The sequence below is a fragment of the Galeopterus variegatus genome, unplaced genomic scaffold, assembly GCF_000696425.1.
Source record: "Galeopterus variegatus unplaced genomic scaffold, G_variegatus-3.0.2 Scaffold1119, whole genome shotgun sequence".
Lineage (NCBI taxonomy): Eukaryota > Metazoa > Chordata > Mammalia > Dermoptera > Cynocephalidae > Galeopterus > Galeopterus variegatus.
The window spans coordinates 424,376-452,224 of NW_007727230.1; the positions used below are offsets into that span (position 1 = coordinate 424,376).

Below are 27,849 nucleotides of genomic sequence, written 5' to 3' on the forward strand. Positions count from 1 at the left end.
GTGGTGGCGCTCCCGCCGAGGGTTCGGATCCCACATACAGACCGGTTCCCGCTCACTGGCTGAGCGAGGTGCGGGAGCAGCACCAAGGGTTGCGATGCCGTTGCTGGTCACGAAGAAAGACAAAAAGGAAAAAAAAAGAAAGTCCCGAGAGTGTTCAGCGGCACAGCTGAGTGTACAACATTGGCAGGGAGAAGGCTGCAAAGGGCAGGACCAGTTCTGGGAGCCCTTGAAGGAGCTTGTGCTTTATCCTGTGGGTGATGAGGAGCCACTGAAAGATTGTGAGGAGAGCAGTGATCTGACCTTACTTGTGGATTTTTAAAAAATTATTCAAGTAATATGTATTCTTTATAGAAGGATTAGAAAACTCAGATCAGCAAAGGCCATTTTAGGAAGGTATTTTGTGGCAGTGTGAAGTGGATCAGAGTTGTGAGAGTGGAAGCAGCAGGCTAGTGAGACAGTCCAGGCCACAGATGCAGAGGGCCTGGTTTGGGTGGTGGCAGTGGTGATGGAATGGAGAGAGTAGGGCAGGTGGAGAACTGCTCAGTGTCTCTAGGCTTCAAGACCCATTAGCTGTGGGGCTGGGGGAAGGGAGATTTGGGGATTTGAGTTGTGTGTAGTGTGTCTGGTGGCACAGGAGTCACTGGTTGAGGGAGGGAGAAGTGAGGGAAGGAGCTGACCATGGCAGCCTGAGTTTTCCCGAGGTGAGCTGAGGCCAAGAAGAGTTGGGTGATTCCCATCACCTGAGTCTGATGTCTCTGGGCAGGAGCATCAGCCAAGTGTCACATTGGGCTCAGCCCTGTCTTCCGAGGGCCTGACCAACCATCCCTTCTCCTCCAGGAGCGCCTGGCCATCCTGGACAGTCAGGCTGGGCAGATCCGGGCCCAGGCCGTGCAAGAGTCGGAGCGCCTGGCCCGGGACAAGAATGCCTCCCTGCAGCTCCTGCAGAAGGTAGCCTTTGGCAGGTTGGGCTGAGGAATCTGAGAGTGGGGTAGTGGGAGGGGAGTGCAGAAGGGCTGGGGTGGAGATTTGCCTGCACAGGGGGCTCCCCCTTTGTGTGGTCTCCTCCCTTGCCCTTGCTCCCATTTCTCTGACTCTGCCACTCTGGGCTTGCAGGAGAAGGAGAAACTGACTATGCTGGAGAGGAGATACCACTCACTCACAGGGGGCAGGCCTTTCCCGAAGACCACATCGACCCTCAAAGAGGTGACATGGTTGGGTCAGCCCAGCTTCAGGCCCAAGCGGTGTCCTGGGAGGCACCTTCACCCCAATGGCTGAGGTGGAGTATGAGGCATCTTCTGGAACTGGAGAAAGTTGAGGAGGAATGGCCCTGAGATCTGGGATTTGACCCTACATGGCTACCAGCTGCATCTTTCCCAGGAGCCCACTGATTTCACCATTTTATATGGCTGAATATATTTGAGGGGCCTGGAGGCCTGGGTGGGGTGGGTGGACAGCTCAGAGGTTTGGGAGAGGGCAGGGCTGGGCAGACTCACCTTGAGGGTGAGCATAGGGATCTAGGGGTCCTGATTCTGGGGCTCCCTGGGTTTCATTCTGGAGCCAGGCTCTTATCTCAGAAGCGGGCATTGAGGGCCCTTAAGTGATTTTTTTCCCAAGTCTGCATGTCTGCTGTGTGAGGTCCAACTAGGACATGCCCAGTTCCCGACCTCTTTCACTCCCTCCCTTCCTCACTGCACAAGCAATTTAGGCCTGGGGTGGAGTGGGAGGGCTGAGTGTGAGGGGTGAGGCTCCTCACGGTGTACCCTCTCTGTAGGCTGAGCTGCTCATTTCTGAGTCCTCAGAAATGGGGCTGGGGAAAAAGGCTCTGGGCCCGTTGCCAGGGTCCTCTCAGGCTGGGGCATCCTCTGTCCCCTTAACCCCACCTGCTTCCACTTCACTGTGCTGCAAAGCACAAGAGGTAATCACAGCTAACTGGGTGCTGTGCTTTGCCCACTGCCTGTCTGCCTGCCTGCCGAGTTCCTGCCTACAGCTCCACCCCAGGGCCTAGCTGAAGGGCATGTGGTGATAATCCTTTGGCTAGCCAGAGTTAGGGAGAGTTTGTGTGAGTGTGCTATCTTGCTGTTCCATAGAGTGCCTGGGCAGCCCATGCAAAATCACAGCATCGATTTGCATATTAATTTGCATGTATCCTGCATGCCGTTGATCAGTTCTCACAGCACACTGGATCCTCTGGCTCATTTTTCTTTTCTTTGACCCCCAGCAGACAATATGGCTCTGGAGCTAGGCCTCAATGGGCCCCCTGGGTAGGGCAGGCTTAGGATCCTGTGCTTTGATTCAGCATGCGTTATGGATGTCTACTATACTCCCAGCACCTACATAAGCACAGGTTCTAAGGATATGTGATGAGTATGACAGTCCCTGTTCTCCCAACCCACAATTGAGTGTGCTGGCATCTTTGTAATTACTTAGCTTGGGCAGAGGCCCATTTTTCTGCCAGGGCTTTTAGCTGCTCCCTGCTAGGGCCTCTTTCTCACATCCCATCTTGCTCAGGCCCTAGTGGTGTCTCCACTTCCCCCCACCTGTTTCCAGCTCCTGCCCCAGTGGATGAGGTGCGAGGCATCCCTGGGGAATGGGGTGACTGGTACTTGATGCTGATTGTGTGTGCCCCACTGGCAATGCCCAGGATGTTGGAGATAGGTGGGGTCTCTGGGAGCTGGGTCCTGATCCTCAGTGGGCTCTTGGAAGGCCTTCCCTGGACTTCTTTGCCTGCCCTCAGCCCAGGGAAAACCCAAGGATGGGCCTTCAAGGTCTTCCTGGGGTAGGAACTGGATGCCAAGGTGGCCCCAAAAGTGGAGATCAGGAGGAGTATTCAGACAGTTCTGTCTGCCCTTTTCTGACACCTCTTCCCCTACCCATCCCCAGCCATCTATGGCCATAGTGCTCTGGATTTTGTGTTGACTTGGAGTGATGGCCCTGTGGCCTGGCATGGAGTGTGGGGTGTTGGGTATCTGGGTGAACCCTGTTAACCTCTTCTCTGTCCATCCCTCCTCCTCCCACTGGGCACCCTAGGAGTATGTGAGCCTGGCAGAGGTTTTCCAGCTGTGCTCCCGCTTGGACCCCTATGCTTCTGCCACCTCCCCCAGCGTGCTCGCCCAGTCCCTGCCTGACAGTGAGGTACCAGCGACCAAGTGTACCCACCTGCGCCCAAGGGCCTCTTTGTGGATGCCCCATATTGCCTCTTGGGCCTGGGTGGGAGTTGGGGGACAGCAGAGTCTGTCTTCAACAGTGAGGGAGAAAGGCAGCTGACATAAGGGGGGGTTGGGAGTGGTTCCCTTTCTTCTCCAGGGCCTTGGGAGCTTTCTTCAGCTCTTGACGGCTCGGGGAGGGGCAGGCCTTCTGCTCTAGGATAAGGGCATCATGCTGAGAGGACTCTGGCTCTCTCGGGCTCTGCAAGCCGCCTCTGCTCTATGCTTTCTGTCCTTTCTCTTCCCTCCCCCATGGACAGGGCCATCTTTTGTGGTCCAGTCCCATTAACCTCTTGTATTTCCTCCTGCATCTGGCCTTCCCCCAAGTACGTGACACTTGAGCAGCTAAAGGTGATGTGGGGCATCTTGCCCATGTCCCCAGTCCCTGCATCAGGCCTGCCTCCCTGGGCCTCTGCCTCCCGGGACCTGGTTCCCACCACCCGCCTTCCTCCTGAGCCACCCTCCTCCTCCTCCTTCGCGCATTAACCTCTTGTATTTCCTCCTGCATCTGGCCTTCCCCCAAGTACGTGACACTTGAGCAGCTAAAGGTGATGTGGGGCATCTTGCCCATGCCCCCAGTCCCTGCATCAGGCCTGCCTCCCTGGGCCTCTGCGTCCCGGGACCTGGTTCCCACCACCCGCCTTCCTCCTGAGCCACCCTCCTCCTCCTCCTTCGCTTCCATCATGCCTTCATCCAAGGTTGGTGGTCCATGTGTTCTAGCCACCCCCACCCATGAGTGGTGTGGCTGTGTGTGTGTGTGTGTGTGTGTGTGTGTGTGTGGTGTATTTTACCTCTGCCTTTTACCTGGCCTCTCTGCTCTCAGCCAGCCCAAGGGGAGTGCCCAGTGCCTGTGGGCTCTGGCTGGCTGGCTGGCTTCGTGGCTGGCATAGTACGTGTCTGTGGTCCGTGGATTATACCCTGACTGATTCTCTTTGTCCTTAGCACATTCAGGGCAACTCTTTTCTCACTGTTTTTCTCTTTCTTCTCTTTATGCTCTCCTTTCTCCCTTCTTTCCTCACCTTCCTGTCCACTTCCCTGACCTGGCCTTCCTTCACCCTTTCTCCAATCTTCCCCTTCCTTCTTCCTCCCTTCTCCTTTCCCTTATTTCCTGGCCTCTCCTTTCATCCTTCCCCTCCTGTCCCTTGTCCCTTCCCCATCCACCCCTCCAGATGGAGAAGCTGCTGCTCCCTGCTGTAGACTTAGAGCAGTGGTACCAGGAGCTGATGGCCGGGCTGGGGACTGGCCTTGCTGCAGCCTCTCCTTGTTCCTCCCCCCCGCCTCTGCCTGCCAAAGCTTCCCGTCAGCTGCAGGTAACCCCCTCCTTCACTGCCCATCCCTTCCCAGTCCTTGCTCCTCTCTGCTCTGAGTACCTCCTGGCCATCCATCAGCCACAGGTGCCACCTTGGGTGGTGGGGGCCAGCCCAGCCAGGGTAACGAGGGGGCCTCTGGGCCCTGAGAGGGTGGTGAGGGTCTTTCCATGCTCAGCCGTCCTGGCCCTTTGGGCAGCTGGAGGGCCAGCCTCCTGAGTTCAAGGGTGACATGATTGTAACGAGGGGGCCTCTGGGCCCTGAGAGGGTGGTGAGGGTCTTTCCATGCTCGGCCGTCCTGGCCCTTTGGGCAGCTGGAGGGCCAGCCTCCTGAGTTCAAGGGTGACATGATTGACTGTCCAGTGGAAGGGTGTTCTGGAGCTATGGTCAGATTGGGATCTATTTGGTGCCCCATGTTAGGCTAGATTGTGGGTCTGCTCTGTCCTTGGTAGCCTTCAACCCCAGAGCTTCTCCCCAAGTCTGGAGGCCTGACACACGCTTGGACCTGTTGCAACTGAAACTCATGTGTCCTGGGAGAACTGCCAGTATTTTGTTCTCCTGATCTCCCCAGGGGTAACATTTGAAGGCATAAAAGAAGGGGACAGAGGCTCTGAAATGACAGCCCTGAGAACATGCCCAAGCACCCTCAGAGTTGCCATGGAGGGCATGGGCCTACCTACAGCTGCAGCAAGCTACTGACCGTGGGGTAGGGAAAGTGTGCTTGGATAGTCTTCTCCCAAGTTTCACTCCACTGACTTGGTGTAGTGTCTGGGATTCTGCCACTAAAGGTTCATACTTTGAGTGAAGGCACTGTACATCTAAGACGGTGACCTGAGCTAAAACTCTGTGTTTCCTTTGATCATATAATGTGTGTGGCATCTCTTCTGTGTGCCTGGCTGGTTAGAGACTTTTACATGTTTTGATTCATTTAATCATCACCACAGGCCTTTGAGGTAGATGATGTTAACTCTCATTTTACAGATCAAACAAACACTGGGGCCAGGAGAAGATAAGTAATCTCCCCAAGGCCACACAGCCAGGAAGCAGCAGAGCTTATGATAGTGTCAGGGCTCTTGACTCCAAAGGACATATTCACTGTACTTTAGTGCTACGAGGGAGCTGGGCAATTATTTAGTCTAGTCCTATTCCCTCCTTTTGCAGATAAGGAAGCCAAGGCCCAGAGTGGGGAGGTGCATGGCCCAAGGTCACACAGCCTATTAGTGGCAGAGCTGGGACCAGAAGGAACCCAGCCTCCAGTTGGTCTCCTGCACAATTCTGCATGACATTAACTCCTTGCCTGGGTCAGTTTACAGGTCCTCTTTCAGACCCAGGACTGGGTCAAGGATTCGCTCAGGAAGGAACAGCCTGGAAAGGAGGCTTGGCAGGTGCCAATAGCATCTGCCCATTGGGCTGGCCCAGGAGACTCAACTCTATTGTCAGCTAGAGCCAGAGGCTTTAGAGGCCTGGTGTCAGGGCAGTACCTCGGATCACTGCCGGCCCACACGACATGGGGGTGGCGACCAGTGAATGAGCCAGAAGTCACCAAGCAGTATCTCTTCCCTCCAGGTTTACCGCTCCAAGATGGATGGCGAGGCCACCAGCCCTCTGCCCCGGACCCGCAGCGGCCCCCTCCCCTCCTCCTCTGGTTCTTCCTCCTCCTCCTCCCAGCTCAGTGTGGCTACCCTGGGCCGTAGCCCCTCCCCAAAGGTCTGAGGGCAGTGGGTGGGGCTGCATGTGTGGCGGGGGATGGTGACTGCTGCACTGGGGAGAGGCCAAGGCCACCTGCCCATGAAAGCCTTGGGGGTGGGGTTGGGTCTTTTGAGTCCCAGGTCCCAATGCTCCATTCCTTCTGCAGAGTGCTCTACTCACCCAGAATGGCACGGGCAGCCTCCCTCGCAACCTGGCAGCCACGCTGCAGGACATTGAGACCAAGCGCCAACTAGCTCTGCAGCAGAAGGGTGAGTCTTTTGAGTCCCATGTCCCAATGCTCCATTCCTTCTGCAGAGTGCTCTACTCACCCAGAATGGCACGGGCAGCCTCCCTCGCAATCTGGCAGCCACGCTGCAGGACATTGAGACCAAGCGCCAACTAGCTCTGCAGCAGAAGGGTGAGTGCCTGCACTGCCAGTCCACCTGCTCTCCTGGGGGACCCTGGGCAGTTGCCACACACACCCCTACCCCATGCTTTATTCATGGCCACATCTTTCACGGGATGTTTTTCCTTTAACTGGGATCTAGGTAAGAGCAGAAAGGATTTAGATAGGACACCTAAAAAAGAGCTTCCTGGATACTTATCAAAGACTCCAAGACAGGGGACTAAGGGCCTGGGGGGGGCTGTACATCCTCTTTCCTAGAGAGCCCAGCAAATAAGGGGACTGCTTGTCGACCTGAGTAGGGTTAGATATTGCCCTATCTGGAGGCAGGGGAATGGATTTGATGACTTCCAGAAATGGTTACCTGCGATAATGGTCTGGGGACCCAGGAGTCCTTGTTGCTTGTGTGCATCTTTTTGTTTCGAAAGCCCATGTCTGTGCTTCTCTCTTCTCTCATCCCCTCTGTGTCTCTACTGTACCCTCTGCCCGGGGCCCCCCATGCCAGTCGAGTTGCTTCCTGCCGAGCCCCTCCCAACCAACGACCCAGCAGGTAGAGTGTTGGTCACTGAGGGCATTGCTTTGGCCAAGCAGCCTCTGCCCCGGCATCAGCATGATGTGCCCTGCCCAGGCCCCCACAGCCTGCAGGTGGGCCCCCAGGCTGAGCTGGGCTGGGGTGTCCGGCTGGCCTCACCCCTTCAGCTGACCTCTCTCCTGCCTTCAGCTGTGCTCTACCTTGTGTCTCCTGCCTCCTTTCCTGCTCTTGCTGCTCTGGCCTCTGCATTGCAGGGGGGTCTGCATTGGCACCCTGGGTGCTCATGGGTCTTCTTCCATTCCTTCCTTCTCCCTTCTCCAGCAGGCGGGGTGGGTGCATGTGTACTACCCACATGTTTAGGCCTCAGTTGTGAGGCAGGTTGGTGCCCTGTGTGGGCTCTAGGTATGGAGAGAGCACTGAAGCCAGACTCCAGTTGTGCAGGCGACTGAAGCACTGGCGGGGCAGCTGTCTGGAGCTGTGGGGGCTTCAGGGAAGCTGGGTGTGGGGAGGGGACTGCCCTGTGTTAACCTATCCCTGCTTGCCTCCTCCCTCTGGCTGTCATGCTGCCAGTGCCCCCTCTCGGGTGGGTAGGCAGCCCACTGTGCCTCCCACCTGTCCCTCCTGTAGGACAGCAGGTGATTGAGGAGCAACGGCGGCGACTGGCTGAACTGAAGCAGAAAGCGGCAGCCGAAGCGCAGTGCCAGTGGGATGCCCTGCACGGGGCAGTGCCCTTCCCACCGGGCCCCTCGGGCTTCCCCCCACTCATGCACCACTCCATCCTGCACCACCTGCCAGCCGGGCGGGAGCGTGGAGAGGAGGGTGAGCATGCCTACGATACGCTGAGCCTGGAGAGCTCCGACAGCATGGAGACCAGCATCTCCACGGGGGGCAACTCGGCCTGCTCCCCCGACAACATGTCCAGGTACTTGCCCTCACCTGGGCCCACCATCTCCTCCGGATGCCTCCTTGGCTTCTTGATGTGCCCCCTCTTTCCCTTTCCCCCAGTGCAAGTGGTCTGGACATGGGGAAGATTGAGGAGATGGAGAAGATGCTGAAAGAGGCTCATGCAGAGAAGAGCCGGCTCATGGAGTCAAGGGTGAGGCTGACCTGGGCCAGAGAAGCAGAAGGTGCTGGGGCCCCAGAGCTGCCCTCGCCTAGCCAGGGCCTGTGCTCCACGCCACGTCCTTTCATCCATATTAGCCTTGCAACATTCTCTTGGTATAGAAAGTATTTTAAAAGGTTGTGTTCATTAAATGGGCATAGGGAGGCTTGGTGAGATTACAGCTTCACAGTTCTTAGGAACAGTAACCACTGTCCAGCCATGAATTTCCTGTATGGGAACTTCCAGTCTGTGTGTTTACTTCTGTGGACTTTTTGACAACCATGGGAATTTTGATTCCGGTCTACCTGCGTGGCCAGTCATTCTTCTTGGGGATAGTTAGGAAAAGCGGGAACTGGGGGTTGAGGTACAGAACAGAAGAGGGGCAGGTGTCCAAGCTGGAGCAGAGGTGTGGGCTGGGAGCTTTGGAGAGCGGCCAGGCTGAGGGAAGTGACAGCTCCCTCAACATGGGCACTGAGCAGGGACTCAGAAGGAGAGACAAGGGGTTTATCCTGGGCATAAGCTGGCTGAGGAAACCTGTGCCCAGGAAGGAGGCTAAATAAAGGATCTGTAGAAGCTGTTCTATCTCCACATCCCAGACACTCTGCATCTCTTCAGTGGAGAGTGGGGCCTGGGAGCAGGAGTCAGCAGCTAGAAGGTTAAGAATTAAGGTGCTGACCATTGGGATGGAGAACCAACCAGGAAAATATGCCTCATCCTTATTTACATCAACATATGACAAATTTTCAAGTGTCTTGGCAAGTGGAAAGAAAGGAGATGCTGCTAAGTTTTGAGCTGGGAAGAAATGACAAATGGGAGGTAATGGCATAGAGGTCTTTATCATTGATTAAGACATAGGAAGCATCACTGACATGCTCTGTATTTAGTGATTTGTTTTAATGACTTAAAATTCTTTTATAATGGCTTTTATAAGTTCAATTGTGACCTTAGTCTCTAATCATGTTTTTTTTCCCATAAAGTTTGAAGTTCAACAACAAATGTTTCTAATTTGGAATTTCAAAGGGCCTTCAACTGGTGATTGGGAAAGGAATACTGAATATATGAGCTGTAAAAAAAATCGTTTAGGTAATCCGTGTTGTAGGAACTTAGATAAAATTATAAGAGCCCCATTTATTTATTGAGTGCTTCTTTCCTGCTGGAATCAGTGATGGGCATTTATATACATGACCTCAATTTTCACTATAATTCCAGGAGTAGGCATTCTTAACCCCATTTTACAGATGAGGCAACTGAGGCTTAGAGACATTAAATGATTTTTTCAGGGCCACAGAGCCCATGGTGGTGGCAGGGCGAGGGTCAGAAGCTAGGACAGTCATGCTTAAAACATTCATCCTGGGTCGGCCCCGTGGCTCACTTGGGGGAGTGTGGCGCTGGTGGCGCCGGGGCCGCCATTTTACAGATGAGGCAACTGAGGCTTAGAGACATTAAATGATTTTTTCAGGGCCACAGAGCCCATGGTGGTGGCAGGGCGAGGGTCGGAAGCTAGGACAGTCATGCTTAAAACATTCATCCTGGGTCGGCCCCGTGGCTCACTTGGGGGAGTGTGGCGCTGGTGGCGCCAGGGCCGCGGGTTCGGATCCTATATAGTATGGCTGGTGTGCTTGCTGGCTGGGTGTGGTGCAGACAACACCGTGCTGAGGGTTGTGATCCCCTTACTGGTCAGAAAAACAAACAAACAAACAAAAAAATTCATCCTTACCCAGCAGGGCTCTTGGAGAGGGTGGGCTTTGAGGGTGATGCCTCCTCATGCCATACTACCCTCTGAGGTGGGTGCCTCCTGCAGCTCTGCCCAGGCCCAAGGAGGGCAGGTGGGGGCATGGGGGGAAGGCGTGGGGGAGAGGGTGGCTGTGGGCACTGACCACTGGCTGTGGGACAGGAGCGGGAGATGGAGCTGCGGCGGCAGGCCCTGGAGGAGGAGCGGCGGAGGCGGGAGCAGGTAGAACGGAGGCTGCAGAGCGAGAGTGCCCGGCGGCAGCAGCTGGTGGAGAAGGAGGTCAAGATGCGGGAGAAACAGTTTTCCCAGGTGAGTGGGTGGTGGGGAGTGGCGGTAGTCGGCTTGAAGGTGAGGGCTGTGGACGAGCAGGGATACCCCAGGGTCCCTCTGCTGGGCTATAAAACCTGTTCTGCTCCAGAGAAGATGGCTTAGCACAAACGGAGTTCTACCTGGGACTTGTCAGCCCCAAGAGATGGAGACCCACTGGGGCTTGGGATCTCCTCCCAGCAGTGACCAGTGATCACAGCTCCCTCATTTCCTATGATGCAACAACATAACTCTAAGGGACAGGCCAGCTAGATTTGGTTTGGGAATTAAGTAATGAGAAACTCTGCGAGTTCTGCCTCTGTGGTTGGAATCTTTGTCCTTTCCTGCCTTTAGAATCCCCTTTCCTGCCTCAGTCACTGACCACCCTGAGACTGTCTCCTCCAGCCCCCTGTTGTGAGGCTCACGCATCACTGTAGAGGCTGCCAGTATGGGGGGTGGGAGGTGGGTGGAGTCAGCCCATCGTGTGTTTTGTTTTTTCTTTAGATTTGTGAGGTTTCCTTTACTTGCCATTTTAATGTTCTTCTGGGAAAGGAAGAGTAGAAAAATATTCCAGCTGACGGAGAATTCTAGTTGGTATCTAAAGTAGCATAGACCTTAGTTATTATCTAGTTCAAACTCCTCATTTTACACATAAGAAAACTGAGGCCCGGAGAGGGGATGTGATCCAAACAAGGTCCCATGAGAAGTCAGAGACCAGGTTTCTTACGGGGCTTTTCTTCCCAAAGCATGTTCAGATCTAGCCTATTGTTTTATTCTGTTCAGCCCAGGAAGGCAAGGAGGGGAAGGGATGAGGCCAGGATGGCGGTGTCTTGGTCATGGGTGGGAGAACTGAGGCATAGAGCCAGCCACTCAGCAGTTTGCCTGGGTTTAGGTGCAGTCAGCACAGGCATGCTAGATTTGCCACAATCCCTGTGAAACCAGAGTGGCAGCCACAGGGGTAGAGAGGGGGTGATGTCATGCTGTTGGGGGTTCAAGACTGATGCCGACGGGGCTGGACAGGGGATGATGGGGGAAGCGAGGAGATTGATGACCTGCCCTCTGCTCCCAGGCACGACCCCTGACCCGCTACCTGCCAATCCGGAAGGAGGACTTTGACCTCAAGACCCATATTGAGTCATCAGGCCACGGGGTTGATACCTGCCTGCACGTGGTACTCAGCAGCAAGGTACCAGGCATGCCTGGCCCCGGGGTCCTAGGGAGAGGGGAACCCCATGGTCAGAGGTACCTCCTGAGTCCTCAGAATAGTGGCCTTGGTTCCTGCCCTAACCTAACCAGGTCTCTGTCCCAGGACCTGGTGTGCTGGCCTGACGCAATGTTGGGGGAAGCCCCCAACAAATACAGGCACAGGCGATGGCACACACTTAAGGAGGCTGCTCGGGAAGAAAGCTTTAGGAGCTGTACATTTGGGTCCTTCCTCACTGCTGCTTCCCACCAGGTCTGCCGTGGCTACTTGGTCAAGATGGGCGGCAAGATTAAATCATGGAAGAAGCGCTGGTTTGTCTTCGACCGGCTCAAGCGCACCCTTTCCTATTATGTGGGTGAGTTCCCACAAGGCTGCCCTGGGGATCAGCCAAAGCCGGGACCCCTAGGCTCTGTCACCCAGGATAGCTGGTCTTCAGGAAGGAGTCCAAGCTTCCAAGTAGGGGCCAGAGGCTTGGGTGGGCTTTGTCTTCCCCTTTCTGGAAAGATACAGAGTGTACCTTGTTCACCCCATTTATATGTTCATTCTTTCATTCATTCATTCAGCAATATTGCTGAGCATCTGATAAGTTCCAGGCATTGTTCTAGGCTCTGGTGATAAACGGAAAGGCCATAGCTCTCTCCCTTGGAGCTTGTTGTCAGGCAGGCAGACATTAAACAAAGAGTTAAACAAAGCATGATGGAAATTCTGATAGGAAACCCAGATGCTGTGGGTGCCTGGGGCCCTATGGCCTGGGTTGGGCTGGGGACTCCCCTGGGGACTGGCCACCTCAGGGACTCCAAGGTAAGCAGTTGAACAGCTCCAGGGAGCACTCAGGACAGCTTAGGGACAGGCCAACTGGCCCATCTTGTTCACTCAGCTTTTTCCACTTCAGCCTCCAGCTTAGTTTCCCATCCCTGGAAACCCCCCTGAACTTTTTCCCACTTGGAGCATGTGATGCTGTGTCATCCCTTAGTCAGGAGAAGCTAGGGTATGCCGTGGTAACAACCAGTCCTAAAATCCCAGTGGCCCAAACTACAAGTTTCCCTTCTTGTTCTCAGTACATGTCTGCTGTGCATTGCGGGTTTGTGGGGCTCTGCTTTGCGGCAGTGTTGTCTTTGCTTCAGAACACGCCTTTCTGGAGCATTGTTGGCCACAGTGGCAGAGGGAGAAGAGAGACTTAAGTGGGCCTTGCATTGGCATTAAATGCCCCAGCTGAGAGGCACACATCTTGTCTGTCCACAATCACTGGTGGGGCCATCCACCAGTCATGCAGCCCCACCCAGCTACAGAGCTGGGAAGAGCAATCCTATTAGGAGCCTGGGAGGGGAAGAGGGCTGCAGGCTTTGGTGCCAGAGATGTCTAGGCCTGGAGTTCCCTGATTTCCCCTCTAACCTGGTCCCTAATCAAGTGCCACCCCCTTCAAGAAGCCTTCCCTGACCACCCTGGGTCCTGGGTATGGGGAGGCAGGAGAGGCAGAGGCACAGGTGTCCCTATATTTCTATCTGGGCTGGAAAGAGTGGGACTTTGTGTGAAGAGGGAGAAACAGGCCCAGGGAGAACAGCTTCATTTTAGACTTGTTGAAGTTGAGATGCGTCTGGGACATCTAGGTATAGAAGGGTCAGGATTAGAGGCAGAGTGAGAGTTGAATCTGTTGGAATGATAGTAATAACCCAGGGAGAACAGCTTCATTTTAGACTTGTTGAAGTTGAGATGCGTCTGGGACATCTACGTATAGAAGGGTCAGGATTAGAGGCAGAGTGAGAGTTGAATCTGTTGGAATGATAGTAATAATAGCAGATCATATTTATTGAGCATTTGTATAGCCAGGTGCTGTCCTAAGTACTCTACAGGCTTCATGTCCCTTAATCTTTGTAATAACCTTATAAGGGAAGCACTATTTTTAGCCCATTTCACAGATGAGGAAAACGGGGCTCAGAGAAGTTAAATAAACTGTCCAAGATCTCACAGTTCCTAAGAGGCAGAGCTAAGACTGAACCTGGGCAGTTAGACCTCAGAGCAGAGGGGAGAGAGAGGGCTGCACCCTAGGGCTGTCTTACCCTTGTGGGGAAGGAGAAAGAGGAGAGACCAGCAAAGGGAGAAGGGGCAGGAGACAGGAAACCAGCACTCACCACGTGCCAGGTGCTGGCCTGGCACTTGGCATACGTGACCTTACTCATGTCTGTGAAACAAAAGAAGACCAAGTTCAGACAGGGGGTGGAAACAGGGAAGGAAGCCAGCCAAAGGAGCAGACATTTGCAAGCAGGAGGTGTCACCAGTGATGATGGATGCTGCAGAAAGGCCAAGAATAATGTGGCCCAAAGGCCATTAGATTTAGGGATTGGAGCTTGTTGAGAGGAGGGTTTCTGCTGTGCTCGGGGGCAGGAGCCAGATTGCACAAGATCGAGGATAGTGGGTGGTAAGGAAGCGGAGGCAGGAGCATGTTACTATTTCCAGTGAAGGAAGGGATGGGAGACAACAGGGACTGGAGGGTGGCAGGGATTGGAGCTTGTTGAGAGGAGGGTTTCTGCTGTGCTCGGGGGCAGGAGCCAGATTGCACAAGATCGAGGATAGTGGGTGGTAAGGAAGCGGAGACAGGAGCATGTTACTATTTCCAGTGAAGGAAGGGATGGGAGACAACAGGGACTGGAGGGTGGCTAGGCCCAGGGGCAGGGTGGAGCTGGGTCCTTGTTCCAAGGAGGAAATGGAGATGGACGTTTGGCTTGCCTGTTGCCCCTGGACCTTCCTCCTGCCTACTCAATGGAAACCCCCCATTGTGCAGGGTACAAATTAGATACTACTTCTATGAAGCCTTTCCTGACCCCACTTTACTAGGAGTGGTTCCCACCCATCTCTGAACTCCTGCATTATCCAGGGTCTTTTCTGCCATGTGACATCAGCCCAAGGACAGATGCTGCATGACATGTGGCAGACACCGTGCTAAGTACTTTGAATGCATTCTCTCGTTTACTACTTATGACAACTATGATGCACAGATGCTCTCATGGAGTTCCCAACGAGGCCTAAGGTCACACAGCCAGTAAAGAGGCTGTGTGTCTGTACTTTCTTCCCCACTAGATTGTGGGTTCCTAAGAGAAGGGTCTCTGACTTCTCTCTGGATCCCATTGCTTAGGACACATTCATTTAACACTCGCTGAGCACCTACTATGTGCCAGGCTCATAGTTGTTGATGTTGGGGGAGGTGGAACTATGAATGGATAAAGGAGGGTTCAGATTCAGCATGATCCGTTCTGCACAGAGGAGCACAATTGTGGACTGTAGTGGTGACATTTGCAGTGGGGCTTGAAGATCACTTAAGAGTTTGCCAGAGGAATGGGACAGAGGAGACTGTTCCAGTGTACGCAGAGCATGTTGTTAAGGAACGGTGAGAAGCTCAGTCTGGCTAGTAGAACTTGGCATCTGTACAGGGGAGGGTTGTAAGGCAAGGCTCGAGGAATGTGTTGGCACCAGTCTGTAAATGGCATTTGCCAAGCCAAGGAGGCAGCTGCTTCCCCAAAGGGGACCAGCAGAGAAGTTTGTGAGCTGAAGTAGCAGGATTAGATTTGTGTTAGGAAGCTTTTCCCTTGGCATTATGGAAGATTACTTGAGGGGCAGAGGCTGGGGCAGGGCGCATCAGGAGCAGTGATGCAGGGGATCTATCAATGGATCAATGACTCAGGTCTGAAATGACCCTGGGGGATGGGAAGAGAAGGAGCACATGGGGACGAGCTTACTTCCAATGGCAACACTGAGTTTAGTGATTGGCGTGACCTCTCCTGCGGGACTCAGGCTTGCTGGTAAGGGTGTCATTGGTAGCGCCTGAGCACTGTTTGTCATAGACACGGTGGCCCAGGCCCTGTGCTTTCCCTTGAGGATGCTCAGAGGGAAAACTACCAAGAGGTCACCTTTGCTCTGGTAGTTTTCCCTCCTCCTTCCTGCCATCACTGACCTCCAGATGATGTATGCTGTGTGTATGTGCTCAGTTCAAGGAAGGGTGCTTCCTTTCTTTTTTTAATTCTAGGTAAATGTATTCATATGGTTCAAAAATCAAAATACATAAAAAGGTTTAAATTGGGAATTATGCCCCCATTAGCTACACTTTTATTAATCTCTTGTGTATCTTTCCAGAGTCTGTAGGCAAACACATGTTCTTACTTTTTTGTACACACAAGGTAGCATACAATACATTTCTTGTTTACCCCTAATGTGTCTTAGCGATCTTTCTATATCAAATATATCTATATCTAGATATCTTATATCTGGATATATTTTATATACTTATTTCAGAATCTCTATCTATATCAGATATTTTTATATCATTCTATTTAAGAGCTATATAGTATTCCGTCATGTGATACACTGCAATTTATTAACCCCTCTCTACTTGAGGGTTACTTGGGTTCTTTCCAATTTGGGGGGACTGTAAACAATGCTACAATGAATAGTCCTGTAAATGTGTTATTTTGTACACATGTAAAATAAATTCTCAAGGTTCTGACCAGTTTGCTCAGTTAGTTGGAGCACAGAATTATAACACCAAAGTCAAGAGTTCAGATCCCTGTACTGGCCAGCTGCCAAAAGAAAAAAAATGCATTCTTGGAAGTGTAATCATTGGATCAAAGAACAAATACCTTTCTAATTTTGATAAACATGGCCAAATTATCCATAAGGATTTTATCAATTTATATTCCCATCTGTTATTTATTAGACTGCCTATCTCTCCACTGACTTGCCGGAAGTGTGATGTATATTTTTTGAACATTTTTTATTATTTGTATATTTTATATGTCTTTGCCATAGGTGAGAAGTGGTCTCTTGATGAAGTTCTAATTTGCATTTCTCTGTAATTATGAGCAAGGCTGAGCATTATCCATATCTTCAGGGTTGTGTTGGGCTCTGTTTTGGGGTCCTGGGAGACTAGGACCATCACCCCATTTCCCAGATGGGGAATCTCAGGCCTGTGGTGTTCCATGTCACTGGAGCTTGACCTGAAGTGTGACAGGCCTCCTCAGCCTGTCCTTATTTCCTTTGCAGACAAGCATGAGACGAAGCTGAAGGGAGTCATCTATTTCCAGGCCATCGAGGAAGTGTACTATGACCACCTGCGCAGTGCAGCTAAGGTTGGGTGGGAGGGTACCCGAGGGGGGCAGGAGGGACAGCTGTGGGGAGTGGGTGGCACAGTGGGGCTCTAGGAGCAAAGGCCTCCGGCCTGCCCTCTGCGGAGGCTCTGACCCAGTCCTTGTCTCTTTGTCAACTTTCTCTTCCTTTCTTCCTTTCCCCTTCCCAGAAGAGGTTTTTCCGCTTCACTGTGGTGACTGAGGTACCCTCCCCACCTAGCTATAACCAGAACTACTGCACATTAACACCTCCTGTACCCCACTCACCTCTGACCCTTGACTCTCCCCTCCTTCCCTGAGGCCTGAGAGAGGAGGTTGCAAAGAGCAGGAACCTCCTGGGACTTGAGTGCCTCCCCCTCCTTGTTGCCTCTTTCTCCTGGAGATGACAGCAGGATGTCTCCCCATGGGGGGTGGGTGATGCAGAAAAGATAGTAAAGGGGGTGGGGGGGCCCCTCAGAAACTAGATTTGGTAGAGTGGAATTAATAAACAGGGGATATCTGAAGCTGGGGCCAGATGCCCTGATGCAAGTCAGCCTCCCTCCCACCAATCTTCTGATGCCCACCCCAGCCCTGATCTCTGCTCCTCGGGTCCCAGGGCTTAACATCCCACTTGTAGCTTTTTCCAGCTGTCCCTTTTTTGCTGAGAGGATGCTCTGGTACTCACTGGAAGAGTCCTTTGTGTCTTACTCTCTTTCTTCCCACTTTTGAACCTAGGGGTGTCAAGTGATAGTGCCCCACCTGGTGGGGTGTGGCCCTGCCAGGGTCCAAGGGGCTTAGAGAGCCCAGGACTGCCATGTTGAGAGAAAGGAAACATTTGAGCCTGGGGTCCACATGGACTGGTAGGGACTAGGCTTTGGGACTATTTAGGACTCAGCCCTAAGTCCCAGGGCTTCCTGGGGCCTGGGGCCTGGGAGGGGAAGGGTCAGACAGGGAGGCAGGTGAGGAGAATGTTCCTGGTCATGAGTGAGCCCTGTCTTAGACCTTTCTCTCTTTCCTTGGCAGAGCCCAAACCCAGCCCTCACCTTCTGCGTGAAGACCCATGACCGGCTGTACTACATGGTGGCCCCATCTGCAGAGGCCATGCGCATCTGGATGGATGTCATTGTCACAGGGGCTGAGGGCTACACTCAGTTCATGAACTGACCATCATGGGCCTCCTCTTGGGCCAAACCCATGCCAGGCCACCTGCCACTCTGCTCACCCCTGGAGAGAGAGTTGCACACTGGGCCTCAGGCCTCAGGGGAGCAGGGCATGGCAGAGAACGACTGGGGCTTTTGTACAAGAAGACTTAGTAATATTCTGTAAGGAGCTTGGTCCTATGAGTTTCTGGGTTCTGGTCCCCTAAAGAACCTGCCAGAAGATGAAAGGTGGGGAGGGGGCTTTATTGCCTCCTGGGAGCCCAGAACTTGCAATAACTCTTCAAGGTCCTGCCTCAGTCCTGGTCAGGGCTGAGGTACGTCACAGGGAGGGCCTCTCAGCTCTGACCTGGCACCTACTCTCCCTAGCCCATTTTCTCTTTTGTAAAGGATGAATTATGGTACCAGAATCTGCCAAAGATCCCCTCTTGCCTCAGCCCCCTTTGCAGGGGCCTTGGGGGCTGAGCAGAGCCCATCCAGGGTGGGGTAACAACAGCTCAGGCAGCGTACTTCTCAAACCCTGCTCTGCCCCATGGTTCTCCTTGTTTATGCTTTTTATTTTGCTCAGGGGCTGGAGACCTCGAGCATCGTCCTTGAGGACCCAGCCCCATGCCTCTATTGCAGACCCATCACCATGGTCACCACAGTGACTGCTTCATTGCCATGGTTACAGACTAATTGCCATGGCTCCAAGACTCAGCCTACTGCTTCAGTTGTGGGCTATCTGAGGGTGCGTGCCATCATCTCTCCAGCCCAGGCCCCTGGGCATCTCACACCGGGAGGAAGGGACTGAACACCTTCTCCCTGCCTCCAGCCTGTATCTCTGGGCCTGCCCACCCCTGAGTACAGCCCTCTCCCTTCCACTTGTGCCTTGCTTAGAGCCAGAAGGGATGAAGCCGGGGGATCTAGAGACCAGAGACCAGAGGACAAGTGATGTGGATAAGAGAGGAGACTAGAACAGCTGTTCTCAGGGTTCTGTACAAGGTTGAGTTTCTGACAGGGAAAGAGGGCTGCTCAGATGCTTCCAGAGGGAAAGGCTGAGCCAGAGAGGAAGCAGCAGTGAGGGAGGCCCTGAGGTGCGGCCCTCTCCCTCCCTTCCTCCAGCCTCAGAAGGGTGATGGAAATGGAGAGTGGAGGAACAGGCCCCCAGCTGCCGGGCCTCAACACTTCACGCCTTAACACTAAGCCCACCTCCCCCGCCCTCCTTCCCAGCACTGGGCCCATGGTTGCCTGGGCCGGGGCTGGGTGTTTTTCAGTATTTGTAAGCATTTCAGCAGAACAATAAAGCATTTGGACTATGTAAGTGTGTGGAAGGCCAGGTGGTGTGGGGTATGGGGCTGGAGCACTTGGGATAGTAGGGCTAGGTCTCCCCCACCCTAGCAGGATTTCCACCCTACTAAAGTTTCCGGGAGGGACCCTCCAAGTCACTACCCTGCCCCCACTCCACTGTGAGCAGAGGACAGGCTGGGAGGTGGGAGGGCTTGAAGAGGCAGGAGAAGGTAGGGCCTGGGGCAGAGGTTTAATGAGGCAGGAGCTGGAGCCAGATGAGGAAGTGAAGGCAGACGACCAGTGAGGCTGTCACTGTGGCAGGAGGCTGAGCAGGAGGAAGTTGGGCAGAAGGGCAGCTGCCAGGCAGTGGGGCTCCAGGAAGGCCAGCTGGGTCCCTGAGCTCAGCCGGTCACCATAGCGGTCCAGGAGCATCAGGGCCACTCCATTGGTCCAGCCAAATCCCTCCTGGAGAGAGGCATGGCCAGTGGGACCAGATCTTGGGGGAAGCCTCCCAGCCCTGTTGGGGGTGGGGGATCTCTACCCAGGGCTGTGGCCCCACCTAGCCCCAGGGATACCAAGGAACCCTAATTATCTCCCCGCTGTGGGCCCACATACAGGGGAGCACCCTGAGGCCCTGGGGAGGGGGGTCATGGGAGTTGTGGGCACAACAGAGCCCAGGAGTTCCCTTTAAGGTGCTGGGCAGCTCACACCTGGCCCTCTCACCTGAACTTCATACTCCCCTCCACAACCTGGCTGTCCACCGTTGCTGATGTCATACTGGGGACCAGAGGACAGGCTAGGTCAGTCACTGCTCCCAAGCTCCTCACCCCACCCCAAGGGAAGCACGCGGAGCTCCCTGGGGAGGAGCTGCAGCTCCGGCCCCTGCAGTGCCCCAGAATGGCCACTGGGCGCCACCACTGTCCTGACTGGGCCTGCCCTGGGCCTTGCAAAGCCTGGCTCTTCCCCACCTCACCATGGGGAGGAGGCCCTGGTGGACGGCAGGATGCTCGGGGACAGCTCACCTTCTCATACATGGCTGACTTCTGGGAGTAGACATCAAAGTTGGTTCGGATCCAATTCTGGGCCAGCTGGAAAGCCACTTCCTGGGTCCGAGGTGAAGGCGACTTGGCCAGGCCTAGACCCCACACCAGGCAGGACCTGAGTCTCTAGAGCCCCAACCCAGGCAGAACAGAGGCCCCAAAGAGGGAAACAGGCCTGGGCCTCCAGACCTCTTTCATGGAACCACAGGCCTATCTTCCCGTAATCCAGGGCCTGGGTTTTGAGGGAGAAGGAGGGCTGATCCCATTGGACAGGTGGGATGGACATGAATGTTTGCTGCGTGGGAGGCCAAGAGAGCAGAGGAGTGAGACAGAGGATACGGGGGCCTTTGTCACATCTCCCCAGTACTACGAAGGCCAGCCCTCTGCCCCACCCCTGCCTCCCTACCTCTGATGACGAAGTCCTGCAGGGGAGCCCAGGCATTGGGGAAGTCCCACTGCTGACCTGTCTCCCGGAGAGAGGTCGGGATCCCATACTGGTAGGTCAGGATCTGGCTGTCCTGGAAGGTTCCAGACTTTACTATGATGGTGGGTGGGCTGGACAGGGAGCCAGGATGCTGGGCCCTCCAGGAAGCCAGATGTCCCCTGCTGGCCTTTCTCTTTTTGGCTCCCAGCTGTCCCCCTGTGGCCCCAGCAGGAGGCAGTGGCTGCCACCTACCAGGCCCCTGCTCAGAGGTAGGAGGGGCAGTCCCACCTCCAGTGTGCCAGACCAGGCCGGCTGTCCCCTCACCTCCAGGTATTTCAGAGCCTTGTCCGTGACAACAGGGTCAGAGAAGCAGCCGGCCCAGAGAGGAGTGAGGTTAGATGGGTAAAATTCTCGGTTTTTCTTGCTGTTCTCAAGGTCAAAGTCGAACCAGGCACCTTTCTCCTCATCCCACAGGACGGCATTCAGGGCAGCCAAGCGCTGTGCCCGCGAGGTTCTGTACTTCGTGGCCTGGGACTCATTGCCTGGGGCAGTGCTGCCTTCAGACAGAGCAGCCAGTGCCCCGCCCTCGGGCCTGTCCTTAGATCACTCTACTTTGGCCTCCCTTTGTGTTCCTCCCCAAGGGCTGAGAAATCCTGAGCATCAAGGGGATTTGCCTACCTGGAGCCCACCACATTTAAGGCTTCTAGGTCCCGGATTTCCTTGAATGAATGGCCCCGTACCATTCCCAGGGCCTACAGTGGCCTGTTCGCTGGGTCCATCCTCCAGAGAGCACTGGCTGTGTGGATCCCCCTAGCTCTGAGGGGGTCAAGGGGCAGCTGAGAAGGAGTGGAGGGAGTTTGGGCGTATGGACCAGGTTGTCCCCTCACAGGCCCTGAAGGCCCTCACAGTAAGAAAGGGACTGGGAGTAGGGAAGACTCCATTTGTCCTGTTGTCCTGGTTCACAAATGTTAGTGCCAACCTCCACTAGGGGAGAATTTGAGAAGCCCTTCACCCCAGGGTCCTACTTCCAGTTCTGCTGGCAAGGCTGAGGCAGCATTCCAAGCTCCACTACCCCTGCCCCTTTACCCCTACCCTGGGGGGTGCTCACCCAGTCTGGAGTAGAACTTGCTCATCAGATCCTCTGCTTGGCACAGGAAAGCATTCAAGTCAACAGGAACCAGTTTGCTGGTACGGATGCTACTGAGCAAGTCGGGGTTTGGGCCTCCAACGAGCCAGCGTGAAGAGAAGTCCCAGCCAGACTCGGCCCCAGCCTTGAGCTCAGCCCACAGAGCTTCCCGCTCCCCTGTGAGGACAGAGCAGGCAGCCCAGCCAGTCCTGGCTGCAGGTTAAGGCAGCAGCAGGTCAGGGCTGACACCATGCTGGTGCCCAGTGCCCTCCCCAACCCTCCCTCACCCTGTGCTGCTCACCTTCTGGCAAGGCGTCTGCCAACTCTGAATCTTTGCTGTAGGACTCTGGCCTGGCAAAGAGGAGAGGTGGGCAGCCTGGCAGTTATAGCACTAAGCCCCTCTTTGCTCAAGCAGGAGGCCACACCGTCTTGACTGAGCTGTCCTCAGGCCCTACAGCCATGGGTTGCTGAGGACTCTCAGTATCACCATCTGAGAAGCCAGGCTAGATTGCTCCCCTCCTGCCCGGGGCATGTGATCCACAAACCAGAGTGAACAGACAAGAGATTGAGGGTGGGCTGGGCAGTTCCTCACCTGGGTCCCCCATAAGGGACGTAATAGCGATTCAGGACATAGCTCTCCCCCTCCAATCTCACAGAGACACTCCTGTTCTGAGTCCAGAAATCCAATTCCAAGGCTAGGGTCTCAATGTTCTCCCTGGGGTGGAGCCAGGCACCACCTCAGCCCAGGCACATGGGCCCACTGCCAGCCTCGGGAGGTCTGAGGTGTGGGGTGGGCTGCAGGGCAGCACAGGGAGGGGTACCCACTGTAAGAAGGTGGTGTCGTTGGTGTGAGTCACGTAGAGATCCATCATGAGAGTCAGGAGTGGAGGCTGGCTTCGCTGCAGGTAGTACACGCGCCCCCCATTGGGGACATGCCCATAGCTGCCAAGAGGGAGGTCTGCTGAGGTACTTCTGCCCAGCAGCTTCAGCCAAGGCAAATCCAGCTGCAAGTCCATGGCATACCTGCTTCTCCTCCACCCCTGGTCTGGAGGAGCCTGGCCCCCTCTTACGTTTTCACCAGGTCCAGGAAGTTCTGCAGCATGCCCTTCACCATCTCAGCCATCTCAGAGAGGAGGAGACCCTCCATCACCCAGTAAGAATCCCTGAAGGAAAGTGCAGCTCAGGCATCACCCCATTGCTGTCCTCTGCCCAGCACACCTAGGCTGTTAGGGCACCCAGTTCTGCTCAGGGCACCCCACTGGCCCTGGGTTCCCCCACCACTGCCAGCCCCTCCAGGCCCCAGCCTCTCGGTCCTGGGCACTCACCAGTAGTAGAACTCGACAAAGCGCCCGCCAGGTACAATGAAAGGGTGTGCCGAGTAGATCAGAGAGAACCGCTCAGGGTGGCTGAGAACCTCTGGCTTCATCTGGAGTCAGGAGAGAGGGCACAAGGGAGCCTAAATCCCAATGGGAGTGGAGGCTGCAAGAGGCTGGGGGTGTGGAGGCCCTGCAGCTCAGACTCTGGAGTCAGGCAGCACGCTCGAGTTCCAGCCCCGCTGCTGCTCAGCTGTGTGGTCAAGGCCCGGCTGCTGGCAGCCTTGGTGTCCTCATCCCCCACGCAGAGGCCAGCTTGATGGAGTGTGGAAGCCCAAACCTCTCAGCCTGGCACCGGGCAGGTGTCCACTGGCTGCTGGCAGCCTTGGTGTCCTCATCTCCCGCGTGCTGGCCTCTGCACTCCCAGGCCAGCTTGATGGAGTGTGGAAGCCCAAACCTCTCAGCCTGGCACCGGGCAGGTGTCCACCAAGCAGCGGCCATTATTAAGACCCAGGTGGGGCTGGCTGGGTGGCTGGGGGTGCTGGGCCCTCATCTCCCCTGCCCGGGCATCCCTGCTGCCACCACCAAGCCAGACCCAGAGGATCAGCGCCACCCCCACCCCCATTCTCTGGCCCAGGTGGGGATGAAACCCCAAGCCCTTTCCCAGGTGAGGTGGATGTGGATGAACGTGGCTGAGGGGGAGCCGCGGGATGACGCTCGAGTTCCAGCCCCGCTGCTGCTCAGCTGTGTGGTAAAGGCCCGGCTGCTGGCAGCCTTGGTGTCCTCATCCCCCACGTGCTGGCCTCTGCACTCCCAGGCCAGTTTGATGGAGTGTGGAAGCCCAAACCTCTCAGCCTGGCATCGGGCAGGTGTCCACCAAGCAGCGGCCATTATTAAGACCCAGGTGGGGCTGGCTGGGTGGCTGGGGGTGCTGGGCCCTCATCTCCCCTGCCCGGGCATCCCTGCTGCCACCACCAAGCCAGACCCAGAGGATCAGCGCCACCCCCACCCCCATTCTCTGGCCCAGGTGGGGATGAAACCCCAAGCCCTTTCCCAGGTGAGGTGGATGTGGATGAACGTGGCTGAGGGGGAGCCGCGGGATGACCAGGCTGGCTGCGTGTGCCCGTCAGGCATTTCCTCTGTTCATTCCCGCTGCTTCTATGTGCACGAGGTTTCAGTGGGGAAAGGTCAGCCTGTCTCAGTCGCTGTGAGGAACAGCAGAGCGGGGCTGTTCCCGCCAGGCACGGCTGCCCCTAGGGCTGGTGAGGAAGGCGCCCGAGAGGAGGTACCTCAGGACTGTGCGGCCGGGCACGGCCTCAGGCGGCAGTGGCAGCAGCAACAGCAGTGGTGGCGCTTATTTTCCTGAGAAAGGGGCCTGGTCCCAGGAGCTCAGGGAAGGGAGAGGCCGAGCAGGCGAGTGGACATTTGCCAGGTGGTGTAAGTGCTGGGCAGCTGGAGGGGGCAGGATGGGCTAGGTTTGCCTGGGGGGAGGCTGGGGAGGTGTGCTGGAGGAAGTGAGGAGTTAGAAGGAAATGTTCCCCTTCTGACCTCAGAAATGCCTTCTATTTAGGGGCTCAGGAGCTGAGGGCCTGTGTTCTTAGGAAAGGAGACCCAATATATGGCCTGGGGGCACTGTGGGCTCCCAAACCAGCACACCCCTCTTCCAGCTCTGGCCCCTTGGCCAGGCCCTGGTGCAGGCCCAGGACACTGATACCTTCTTTCCCAGCTTCTTCCAGAGCCGGTGCAGCTGCCCTGCCCAGGCACGTAGCTTGGTGTCAGATATTTTCTGCAGGAATCTGGGGCTGGAAGAGCACAGGGCCCCACTGGGTTCAGGAAGGCAACCCTGTGCGAATGGCCCTTTCCTGTTCCCTGTACAAAGTGGTACCTGTCTTTCCAGTCTCCAGGGATCCAGGGCTCCAGCTCCTGTCCCACAGCCTGGAAGTGTTCTTGGACAAACACCTGCAGCTGCTGCCAGGGGATGCTGTGGTTGTGGGCCTCAGCTAGCTCCTTGAAGTTCTGCAGGACTTGGTCTGGAGAGCAAGCAGCAGGAAGGGGTCAGCAGGGTTCCATGAGGCCCTTCCTGATCAGAGGGGCCTCTGTCTGGTCTTGCCCCTGCCTTCTTTGGGTAGAAGGTTCAGGATAGGGTGAGGCCCCAGTTGCCTCACCTGGAGTTGTGGACAATGGCATGTCCACAAACTGCTTGTCATCCGGGTAGAGCTTGGCCATCTGAACTTGGTGCAGGAGCTCCCCATGGCAGTAAATCTGGCTGCAGGGAAGGTCAGGGAGGGGATGGGGTCAGGCCATCCCCTCTCTCCCATTAGGACAGAAGAGATAGCTAGAGTTGGGGGCAGACTGGTTAAGGCATGTTCCCTGGGACAGGACAAGGGCTGTGCATGTGCACATGTGTGTGTGTGTGTGTGATGTGTGTGTGTGTGTGTGTGTGTGTGTGTGTGTCTGCATGTGTGCATGTGTTTGTATGTGTGTTTGTGGTAGGGGTTTGTGGGTGGTAGTGACACACAGGACTGAGAGAACAAGCAGGGTCTCTGTGCAGTAAAGGACCTATACAATTGTCTGAGCCCATACCAGTTGTTAATTTCACACTGTGTAGAATATCTGGTAAGGGCTCATGCCACTGGCAGCAACGGAGCCAGCCTGACACCCGCCCTGGGTACCTGAGAGATGGGCCGTGGGCCTCAGCCCCACCCTTGCTGCCACACATTCAGGCCAGCAACAGACTCAGTCTGACACCCAGGATCCTGAGTCAGGGTCTGGGACAGCCCTGCCCTGCCTGCAACCAGATCCCAGAATGTACTTATTAACCATGTGTGTTTCTTTGGAGTGTGTGACTTACCTGCTCATGTCCTTCACCAAATTTCTGCTTAGATTTTTCTAATTCATTTTTAAGAGCTCTTTTTGTAATAAGGATGTTAAACTTTGTGTGTTAAAAAAAAAAAAAGAGAGAGAGAGAGTAGAATAATGGTTACTAGAGGCTGGGAGGGGTGCAGGGGAAGATTGGGGTGAACTCATGGGGACAAAACTATGCTATCTACCCCAAGGGAATCACTGTGCAGACTATGCATGTATTGAAACAACACACCGTACCTCACAAAAAAAATATATATATAAATAATATTGAATTAAAAAAATAGAAAGAATACCTGGTGAACAAAAGGAGATTAGCACCTTAACCAGTGCCATTTTAGAAGCTAGAGTGATGGTATGGACCAGTAGCCCTATGTCGACCAGATCAGAAGGGCTTATGGAAAAAGCCTGTGAGGTGCACGCAGTGGTGATTGCTGAGATTTGGGACCAGAAAATTTCCAGGTTCAGTGTATGGTATGTGCCACTTGAGAGACAATTCCTAGCTTACTCTCGGTGTTCATTGAACCTGCCTCCATGTCTGCAGGACACAGATTAATCCTGAACCCTAAAATGCCCATAATGTAGTGGGTGATGTTAGAGAAACAGTCTGATAAAAAAGGCAGTGCCCAGAAATGATAAAATGGAAATGATTTGTTCAGGAACATGGAGCTCAGGGAGGCCAAGGAGGTGCTCATCATATTGAGGAGCAGGTACCCTCCTTTTCTTTAGGGCCAACTTTGGAAGCACCCAAGGAGCTGGTGAATCCTCTTGCCACCCAGTAGGGCCCTATGAACAGCTCTCAATTGACAACTAAAAGCTGCTTGGTATAGAGTGTACAGACGGTCTTGTTCAGAAGGCTACTGTACTCTGATTGATGGAAAATCTTTGAGGAAGGTAAGAACAAATCAGCTCAGTGGACTGTACTTCATGCTGTTTTCCTTGCAGTGATAGAAGAATTGAATGATAAAAACCCCTTTGTTTGACTTTTTATTGACTCCTAGGCAGTGAAAAACTGAGCTATTAAAAGGATGTCCACATGGGGCATAACGCTATGGAAATCACTATGAAAATTTAAGGGGTACATTAAAGTAGCTTTGCCTACGTAGTTGTAGATGCAAATGCCCCCAATACTACAAAACACTATATTGGAACAGAAGCTACTGCACCGTTCCATTTCTTCGGATCAAGGAATACAGTTTACAGCCCATAGTGCTGAACAACGGGCCAAGCAATATCACATCAAACAGACATATCATGTTGCATATCATTCGCAGAGTACTGGTCTGATAGAAAATCAGAACAGGCAATTAGAACATTTGTTGTCTAAAATGGGGAGATAAAAGCATGCAGCTTACAGGCCTTCACTAGGATGTGCTCACACTTAGCAGGGAGGCAGGGCAGAGGGAGCGTCCCACTGGATAGATTCCTCTGCTTTTCTGGGGGTTCTGGGGGAGAGGGTCGGGGGAGTTTGCTGGTATGACTATACAACTTTTCCCCACATCATCTCAACTGTTTCTTCCCTATCTGATACAGTGGTCCCAGGATTAGGGCTACAACTGTGTGTGTCAGAAGCAGGGATGATTCCCAAGCAGGAAACTGTTACTATATCTTTAAACCTTTATGTGAGGGTTCCTAAGGGCCTGATGGGGTGTGCTGTGCCTTCGCCCTAGCTGGCTACATTGGGGTCGTCAGTGAATGCAGCCGTGTGGCTTAGTGGTCGAGTTAGCTCACCAGCTCTGCACCTTGAATGGGAGTGGACTGACGGCAGGCACTTGCTAGGCTAGTATTGCTCCTGGCAAGCTGGATAAGCACAGCGACCAAACCTAATATCCTTTCCAATGGTGGAAAAGTCTGATAGAAATCAATGACAAATGGAGAGAAGGAGAAATAGTAGCTGAGGGTAAAAGAATGAATAAGTGGGTTATACAAGAAAAATCCAACATCATGTTGGTGCCTGAAGAGGGACTTGGAACAGGAGAATATTGTCTCTTAGCATGATTATACCAGATGCCTGAAAGGGGAAAGCCACCCAGTTGCCAAGACTACTCCGGTTTTGGAACCTGACAAGGTCGAATGGCAGCCTGCAA

The 27,849-nt window shown here is 54.3% G+C and overlaps 2 protein-coding genes across 3 annotated transcripts in view; one reads left to right on the top strand and one right to left on the bottom strand.

Moving 5' to 3' along the window:
- The window catches only part of PHLDB1 (pleckstrin homology-like domain, family B, member 1), a 51,807-nt gene extending 32,776 nt beyond the window's left edge, over window positions 1-19,031 (top strand). The window contains exons 17-22 of one of the 2 annotated variants that reach the window (XM_008574932.1): window positions 10,131-10,277; window positions 11,344-11,460; window positions 11,731-11,833; window positions 16,510-16,595; window positions 16,763-16,795; window positions 17,595-19,031. In XM_008574932.1, the coding sequence (XP_008573154.1) occupies window positions 10,131-10,277; window positions 11,344-11,460; window positions 11,731-11,833; window positions 16,510-16,595; window positions 16,763-16,795; window positions 17,595-17,735 (627 nt within the window). In that variant the 3' untranslated portion in view covers window positions 17,736-19,031. The remainder of the gene's footprint in view (window positions 1-10,130; window positions 10,278-11,343; window positions 11,461-11,730; window positions 11,834-16,509; window positions 16,596-16,762; window positions 16,796-17,594) is intronic. The other variant, XM_008574933.1, reaches the window with a different exon arrangement.
- Window positions 19,032-19,234: 203 nt separating this feature from the next.
- Window positions 19,235-25,189, bottom strand: TREH (trehalase (brush-border membrane glycoprotein)). Its single transcript, XM_008574934.1, has 14 exons — window positions 25,066-25,189; window positions 24,786-24,930; window positions 24,615-24,702; window positions 22,913-23,013; window positions 22,658-22,750; window positions 22,413-22,529; window positions 22,180-22,302; window positions 21,889-21,938; window positions 21,570-21,764; window positions 20,786-21,003; window positions 20,444-20,555; window positions 20,020-20,132; window positions 19,721-19,774; window positions 19,235-19,462 (listed from the first exon to the last, which is right to left on the bottom strand). The coding sequence occupies exons 1-14, from the start codon at window positions 25,124-25,126 to the stop codon at window positions 19,307-19,309; spliced, it is 1,626 nt and encodes a 541-aa protein (XP_008573156.1). The 5' UTR covers window positions 25,127-25,189; the 3' UTR covers window positions 19,235-19,306.
- Window positions 25,190-27,849: the final 2,660 nt, after the last annotated feature.

Excerpts from the sequence above, each read along its gene's own strand:
- TREH (XM_008574934.1), bottom strand. The coding sequence starts at position 25,126 with ATGGCCAAGCTCTACCCGGATGACAAGCAGTTTGTGGACATGCCATTG. Across the intron at positions 20,556-20,785 it reads AGGCTCTGAAATACCTGGAG|GACAGCCAGATCCTGACCTA; the intron begins GTGAGGGGACAG and ends GGAACCTTCCAG. Across the intron at positions 19,463-19,720 it reads GAGGGGAGTATGAAGTTCAG|GAGGGATTTGGCTGGACCAA; the intron begins GTGAGAGGGCCA and ends GCCTCTCTCCAG.